The sequence below is a fragment of the Adiantum capillus-veneris genome, chromosome 29, assembly GCF_014529385.1.
Source record: "Adiantum capillus-veneris isolate H3 chromosome 29, ASM1452938v2, whole genome shotgun sequence".
In the NCBI taxonomy this organism is placed as follows: Eukaryota; Viridiplantae; Streptophyta; class Polypodiopsida; order Polypodiales; family Pteridaceae; genus Adiantum; species Adiantum capillus-veneris.
Genome location: NC_140959.1, coordinates 36,475,955 through 36,484,570, shown reverse-complemented (window position 1 = coordinate 36,484,570; position 8,616 = coordinate 36,475,955). Strand labels below are relative to the sequence as shown.

Genomic DNA, 8,616 nt, shown 5'->3' with positions numbered 1-8,616 from the left:
CTACACACTTTGGGGTTCTATTTCTGTGCTCTCTCCTTCTCTCTCAACACTCCATGCCGTCGTCTTCTGTCTGTAAGCCCTTTTCTGCTTCCATCCGTGGCTCTATATTGGTCGGACCTTCACGCATAATCTTTTCTCTCTCTCTCTCTCTCTCTCTCTCTCTCTCTCTCTCTCTCTCTCTCTCTCTCTCTCTCTCTCTCTCAGATGTAGGTGCTATGTCGCGGAAATCAATGCCCGTTCCGTAGGAGTCGAATCGCAGATTCTGTATGATTTCTCTAGCAAACTCTCCGTACTTGTGCACATGCTCATTACATATCATACGCTTGCGCAGGATTTGATACTTGCAGAGCGTGCACGAGCATGCAATCTTTTCCTCCATGTTAGTTGATGACGTTGCCATCTACAATGATTATGAATGTTGTTTTAATGTATATATATATATATATATACTCCTCACAATGTAAACTACCTCGCATTCTCTAGTCTTGCCCAATCTCCGTACACCTCGGTCCAAAGGTGTACGGAGATCAGGACCACCGGGTCAAAATCTCGTCTTTATTGGTCAAATCCTATATGGGTAGACACATACGTGCACTCCCAGGTGTACATGGCAATGCATGTAGCAGGAAAACCCCTTTGCCTCTTTTAGTTCCATAGTTTCTTCTCTGTGTACGTACCCTATCTCTCGTTCTTTCTCTCTCGATCTCACTCTCGCTATCTCTCTTTCTCTCTCGATCTCGCTCTCGCTATCGCTCTTTCTCTATTTTCCTATCTCTCTCTATTTCTCTATTTTCCTATTTCTCTGCCATAACTCCTGGAGCTCCACTTCCCTATCTCTCTCTCTCTCTCTCTCTCTCTCTCTCTCTCTCTCTCTCTCTCTCTCTCTCTCTACTTCCCTATCTCTCTAATGATCGAACGAGCGACTGATCTAGGGAGATCTAGACGCCCACGACTGCGGAGGACTACACAACATCGACAGAGGCTGCATCAGAGGATCTAGCTAGGTCACTTTGGCTCGACATGCACAACGTCCGGTCAGAGTACTGACCATGGAGGAGATCTACCTATCCCAACTAACTCGTTTAGCCGTTTAGTCCACACCCAGCAGTTTAGGATTCCATAATATTTTATTTTGTCATCTTCTTACTCTGACTTTGTATCAGATCCATCACATTGTAACTTTCTTGTCTCATGTCTCATAGGTCACTTTGGCCTTTCGAAGACATTAATATAACATTTCATTTCATTTCTCTCTTTAATTTTTTTTCTTTAGTTTTAATTTCCTAAGCATACATTAATTCTCTCTCTCTCTCTCTCTCTCTCTCTCTCTCTTTTCTACACACACACCCCGCTCTCTCTCTCTCTCTCTCTCTCTCTCTCTTTTCTACACACACACACACCGCTCTCTCTCTCTCTCTCTCTCTCTCTCTCTCTCTCTCTTTCCTACACACACACACACACACACACACACACACACACGATGTAGAGGTAGAGAGAGAGAGAGAGAGCAAGAGCAAGAGAGAGGGGTTGGGGAGGGTGGAGATGGACATTATACCTGCGCAGCAGGTTTCGGTCAAGATCCGAGCAGGCGAAAATGATCCCTGCGCGCGGGTTTCGTTTTTTTTTCCCCAATTTTTTTTAGCGTCGCTATACGCGTGACAAATAAAGCCTTTCCACGCGTATATTGACGCACATTGCGACGCGTATAGCGACGCCCGCTAATATCGTCAATATACACGTGAAAAAACATGGCCGTCGATATAAGCGCGTCGATATCTTCATTTAGTGTTGTAGTGAATTTCATCTAAAAAGTTCTATGGGGGGCATTACTAGCAAGGATCAAAGAAAAAGCAAAAGGGATAGGCACATACCAGTGCTGAGGATGCAAAGTAGCAATTGAAGACCCTCTCCATCTATTCAATGGTTATAGGCGAAAAGATTTTCAATAGCCAAGCCACTTTGGTTTGTACTTAGGTCATCTCTTTATTCTATCTCAAAGAAACTTGGAAACCAAATCACATGTAGTCATCACTAACATTTAAATTCATGTCACTTTTTTTCCTTTTTAGCCATAAAAGGGTATTTTTTTGGTCCATCCTTATCTTAATTCTGCATTGGTCTAGCTCCCTTATATTAGTGCAGTGCCTTTCTAAGTCTAAATGTTAGATAATCTAAGTCACGCGTGGGGTAAAAAAAAGAAAGAGGAGCGTTATGTGATGATGGAAAATGTACGCCTGTTGCAATTGTAGCTGCAGAGTGGGTTATCTAGATCCTCCTCTCTCTCTCTCTATAGGAACAAGCTGCTAGGCTTAGCAGGCCTACTACTTTACAAGCTGCTCCCTGCTCAGCTTTGCTGGAGGCTACTAAATAAAAGGCCCTTTTATGTGACTGAACTCTGGAAGGCGGAGAGGCAAGTTGCTCTGCTCGACCAGCTAGAGCTGCTGCTTTCACTGGAAAGTGAAAATTAGGTTCTGATTTAGTGCAGAAAAGTGGCATTTATCTATTGGCAGCCCACAGTGCCTTTTCTATGTAAAGACGAAACGTGAGAATAAACTCACTGTCCAGAGTCGTAGGTAGGTACCTTGCCATAGCTAGTCGCAAGCGCTCTTTATAAGCGCTCTCCTTTCCTCGATACCATATCGTCCATTGCAACGCTTCGTTAACCAGCACCAATACCAATACTCACAACATGGCTTACATTGAGTCTCTCCTGCCTTCACCCCCCCCTTCTGAGTACGCCGACTTCGCTATCCTCCTTCACCTCGCCTCTGCTTGCTCCTCCTCTTCGACTCTCTATTCTGCTGCTCTTCTTGCTTTAGGCGCTCTTCTTTTATGGGTTTTCGTTGCTTCTATTAGCTGGTCTCATTCTGGCGGCCCTGCTTGGGGCGCAGCAAGCTTGCGCTCCATCCCCATTCACGCCGTCGCTGCTCTTCCTTCCATTCCTGGACCTCGCGGACTTCCTCTAGTTGGCTCTCTCTTCGCATTTGCTGGTGGAAAAGGCCACCTGGCCCATCGCCGCCTTGCAGAACTTGCTACTCTTCACAAAGCCCGCCCCCTCATGGCTCTCAGCTTGGCCTCTACCCGCATCGTCGTCGCTAGCCAGCCCTCCTCAGCTCGCCAGATTCTCTGCAACTCCGCGTTCGCCGAGCGGCCCCTCAGCCAATCGGCTAGGCAGCTCCTTTTCGAACGAGCTATCGGATTTGCTCCACGCGGCGATCATTCCCGCAAGCTGAGACAAGTGGCAGCATCTCAATTATTCTCTGCCAGACGCGTGGCGGCCCAGGAGCATGTGCGGCAAGAGGACGCGAGGATGATGGTGGGGCAAATAGTAGAGAAAGTGAAAGGTGGGGAGGGGCTGGTGAGAGTGAGGGAGTATCTGCAGCATGCCGCTTTGAATAATATAATGGCGACAGTCTTTGGAAGGCGGTATGCCTTCGGGTGTGGGAATGGGTCCTTGGGAGGAAATGCTGAGGCGGAGCTAGTGCAGAGCATGGTTCGCGAAGGCTTTGAGTTGCTGGGGGCCTTCAACATGGCTGATCATTTGCCAGCAGTCTTTGAGAATTTTGACCCTCTGCGGGTACGTCAACGATGCAACGAGCTTGTGCCACGTGTATACGCATTTGTGCAGGGCATCATTGACGAGCACAAACGAAGTCATGCAGACAAGACCGTCACCGACGGCTCTGACAGTCTGACCGGTACTGATTTTGTTGATGTGCTGCTGGGCCTGCAGGGCCAGGAGAAGCTGGCGGAGACTGACATGGTCGCCGTTCTGTGGGTCAGTACTCAGTAGATATCCTCTATTTATGACCTTACTGTAGACTAATATGAGTCACTTTATTCGACTGTATTTTTCCAATTAACTGAGCCTTTGACTTGAATACAGGAAATGATATTCCGAGGTACCGACACCATGGCGATCCTCACCGAATGGATACTAGCAGAGCTGGTGCTGAACCCGCAAGTGCAAAATAGGCTGCACACTGAAGTGCGCCAGGCAACCAGCAAGGGTGGTGACAGAGAATATACTCTGCGAGATGCGGACATAGCGCGTATGCCGTACTTGCAGGCAGTGGTGAAGGAGGGGTTACGCATGCACCAACCAGGGCCGTTGATGTCGTGGGCGCGGCTGGCGGTCCACGATGTGGAGGTGGCTGGCTATTTCATTCCGGCCGGCACGACGGCAATGGTGAACATGTGGGCAATTACGCATGATGAGGACATATGGGAGAAGCCGGACGTATTCAGTCCCGAGAGGTTTCTGGCCAGCGAAGGAGGGCAAGAAGTGGATGTGAAGGGGGGAGACATGCGGCTGGCGCCGTTTGGGGCAGGGGCGCGGGCCTGTCCGGGCAGGGCGTTGGCAATGGCCACTGTAAGTCTGTGGGTGGCTCGCATTGTGCAGAGCTTCGAGATGAGGCAGGATGCAGGGCAGCCAGTCCAGCTGGACGAGCTGCTGAAGCTCTCCTGCGAAATGGCAGTGCCGCTGTGTGCCCGGTTCTCCCTTAGAAACTAGAAATAAATATGATAAACCCGCCACCCTTTTTGACAACGGTAAGCTCCTCCCCCACTTCGGCTTTAACCTCTGACCCCTTTGCTCAGTTTCTCACTAAAGTTTTGACACTCCTGATCTCGCCATGATCAGCGACTACTTACAATAACAAGGTTTTCGTTTGCCAAGAGGTTTTGTTGTGACGGGATAGTTCCGAACCTTTTTAATACATACACATCTATCAGTTTTGTTTAACTGCCTGAATTTTTTAACTTTATTGACATTGACATTCACAATTTTGCGGTATAGCATATGCAAATTGAGGTGGAGGCAAATGTGACCAGTTGGTTTATATAAATATAAATATAGGTTAAAATGGCATAGTTATCGGTTACTATCAAACTAAGTCAAGATAGAGCATCAAATCAAGAACTAAGCTGCCTCTTGTATGATAACCCAAGGCATAGTTTAACCTCTCAACTATGCCTTGAACTTCACAATTACGCCCAATAATTCGGCATAGCTACAAAGGGTGGGCATAGTTATTCATTTGATGCTCTTTTGTGTGTGACCAAGAATGAGCCTTAGTAATTACTTCAAATAGCTGTTAACCACGCTTTGCCTGACCACGGACTTATAATCATCCATTCATGCTTACAAATTATAGGACCCATAAATCTACAGTTGAAGACTTGTCATCCATATGCAAGTGAGTTACCCCTAAATTGATATCAGCACATAGATGCTTCTATGATGAAATAGTCCTTCATTACACTCATTGGGTACTGCACAATAACCCTCACAAAATCCTCAAGTGAAAAAGCCAACACATTGATTCGTTGTTGATAGCTCCTATAGATATTTCACACTAGTACAACTAGTTTTGAGAATTGCTACTTTTGACCAAATCTTTGCTAATGGGCTAAACGTATATTCATCATGTACCAATACTAAGAAGATAGGGTTTTTGTTAATATGTAAATTGCGGGGTGGCACTACAACTTAACAAATGCCGCACATAGGTTCAACAACAGAGATTGTTTTTAATATATATTTGTATACATTATACATAAAAAAGGGTGTTGAAACTTGATGTGGTGGATTATTATTTTTATATGTTTATTTATTTTTCCATAGCCATCAAAGTTGATGTGGACTCTCTCTCTCTCTCTCTCTCTCTCTCTCTCTCTCGCACTCGCACTCGCCCTGCTCCTTGCCAATGGACAGTTCTATAGGATAGTAATGTTTCGGTGATCCACAACTAGTCTTTTTCGACGAGCTGGAAGGTGGTATGGTTGGATGAACAGATACAAAACCACCCTATTAGCACTTCCATTCGGACATGTCTCACTAATCAGGTTTTTCTTCGTAATTTTTGGGCTACAAAAGAACACGAACAGAGAAGCAAAGAAAGACATCCTTCTTCAGCTCTTGGATTACCAAAAGCGAGGACAAAGAAAAGTATTTGTGCAGCGATGGCACGATGTTGGCGCAAGAAAACGCTAAGACTATCAAGGAATGAATAGAAGGAAATATTGTAGCAACTCTTGGACCACCAAACATTTTTCAAGCTACAAAAATCAAATTTCAACAATGTCGAAGAAACCATTCTATTGGGTATGCGCGATAATTTTACTCAAATTAAGGTCCCGCACTCAGCAAGTGAGCTTTTTGTGAAGCAAACCTCTTTGACCATGATCTTAAACAATAGTACATGTGTCACCTCAGTAAACCAATCTAAAATTGCTAGTGTCCTAGGTATCCATCGAATAAATATAGGTGCCGCAAGTTCAAGAATGGAGAATAAAGATGAGGATAATTTCTCATTCATTAAATTTGGGAGCTCCTAGCTTGATTCTAAGATTTTCATTTCCTCCTTAAGCTTAATAGTCTTGCCTTGCCTCCCATGGTTGTGCATGGCCTTGCCTTTACATGAGAGCTATGTATGGTTTTTTGTTAAATCCTTCATTGGTGAAACTTGTGCGATCTCATCGGTTCTTTTTTGCACACCTTGAAATTTTATTAAGATGCCTTGCTTCACCTTGCTTGAGGACGTATTTGCTACACATGGATTTTTTGAGGAACGGGGAAGACAATCCTAGGGAATCATATATATTCAAATGCTCCAAAAACTAAGAAGGTATGTTAAACATAAAAAAATAATCTTAATCCCATTGTCGATAGTGTTTACCAAACTTTTCAAGGCTTAATCCCTTCGAGGATGAATTCCATTGTGTGTTCGCTTCATGAGAACCTACCTTAGTAAAGATGTATTGCCATTAAACCTCACACTAGGGTGACCATTTGTGAAAAGGAGACCAAACCTAGCAGTGGCGGATGCTATAATTATCATGCTAGGGAGAAGAGCAGGCAAGGAGCCTATGTCGTGAATCTCTCAACCTCCCAAGGCACTCCCTTTTGGCACCATCTGTGTCACCAATTGTGCAACCCAGTCCTTGCCTTCCTTTCATGCAAGGGATGCTTCTCGAGTAGAGCCTCCTCGGCCACCCATGCACATGCAAGGTATCCACTATGTCTCTCCTCCCCAAAAAGATAATTTCTCTGATACCACTAAAAGGAAAGGGTTCTCAAGCATGCTCATCTCCACCCAATATTTCTTTTATAGCCGGCCCTTTGCCCTATCTGTAGAAACCCCTGAATTGTATGTCTAATCGGCCTTGCCTAGGAGTTCTCCCCCCCCCCCCTTTCTACCCTTGTCCTCACATTCCTTAACGTAATTCATCATTGCAGGACACGGTGGACCCTAGTATATGGGTGATTTTCCTAACATAGATAAACCACCACTGCAACATAGACTCTTTATTCTAAAAGGATCACTCACCTACCTCAGGCAATGAGGCATAGGGGATGTATCTTGTTTTTTTTTAATAGCAAATCTTACATTAAGTGAGAATATTTTATTGATAAAATTGAAAAAATTACACCATAACCTCATGCCAACTTGGCCATGAGGGGCAACCAAGCATACACAGGGACAATACAAGATTCGATCAAAACGGAGCCACCCTACCATCAGAGAAGAAGCATGAGCACTTGTTGGGAGATTCACTTTTTTCTTTTCTTCTTATTTTTCAAAGTGGAGTTCCTTGAAAATCCGGAGATCACAGACACCCGGTGGCTAAGGAGGTCAATCTTTTGCCCGAGATTGCAATCAATTGTAACTTCTTGCTCTTGGTTTTCATTGCGAGTTGAGAACTCATGCACGGACTTAGAGAGATAATGATCTTTTCCTTCTGCTTATCTGCCACATGTGGAAAATCATCCTCGATGACTACGTCGTCAACGTCGACCTCGGAACATACATTCTCCTTAGGGATACTAACATTCTCAACCGTAGCCGGCTTGCCATCTCTATCAACATGTTTCCAGGTGGTTTTGACCATTGGATTACTGACAGCCACAACAATAGGGCAGTTCCTTGCATAATGTCCAACGTTGCGACATTTATAACATGCATTGGGGGGAAAAAATGCCAACTATTGACGAAAAGCTGCAAAGCATATTCCCATGTTTAAATCCATAAACTTCGGAATAGGTTTGTCCATGCTCCACAAAATGCACATCTTACTATCTAGTTCGGATCTCATCCGTTGTAGCTCCGGCATGAATAAAACCCGGTCCAACAAAGCGGAAATGGCTTGAACGTGATCATGTAACCAAATCAGAAAACTCTGAAACGTCACCCATATAAGGCAACAGTGCATTATCTCTTCATAAGGGATAAATTTTGGTGTCCATGGCATAGCGTATGCACGCAAGAGCAATACCACCCAAGCCTGCCACACAAATCAACGCATGTGAACCTCACTGCTCGTGCAAGTCTTGCAAGCCGCCAAGGCGATACAGAACCTACTCTCCGCAACCCTAAGCTTTGGTCCAATATTGTCTCATTGTTATATAAAATTGGATTGAGGCTTAGTAGTTTTCAAGAGGCCAAGAAATTATTGGGTCCTTTGACACAGACAAATAATTTAGTATAACATTTCTCCTTTTTAAAAAAATTAGAAACAATAATTTTAATTAAAAACCTAATAAAAAGTGACAAAATTGGCTTTCAAATTTGACAAGGTGCATGTTTTTGGGGCTTGAAATAAGTTGAAAGCATT

At 44.5% G+C, this 8,616-nt stretch overlaps 1 protein-coding gene across 1 annotated transcript; it reads left to right on the top strand.

Annotated features, from left to right (window-relative positions):
* Window positions 1–2,624: 2,624 nt before the first annotated feature.
* LOC147419045 (cytochrome P450 78A11-like) lies at window positions 2,625–4,741 on the top strand. Its single transcript, XM_086505548.1, has 2 exons — window positions 2,625–3,778; window positions 3,887–4,741. Exons 1-2 carry the CDS (start codon window positions 2,690–2,692, stop codon window positions 4,511–4,513), a joined length of 1,716 nt encoding a protein of 571 aa, XP_086361674.1. The 5' UTR covers window positions 2,625–2,689; the 3' UTR covers window positions 4,514–4,741.
* The last annotated feature ends 3,875 nt before the right edge of the window (window positions 4,742–8,616 follow it).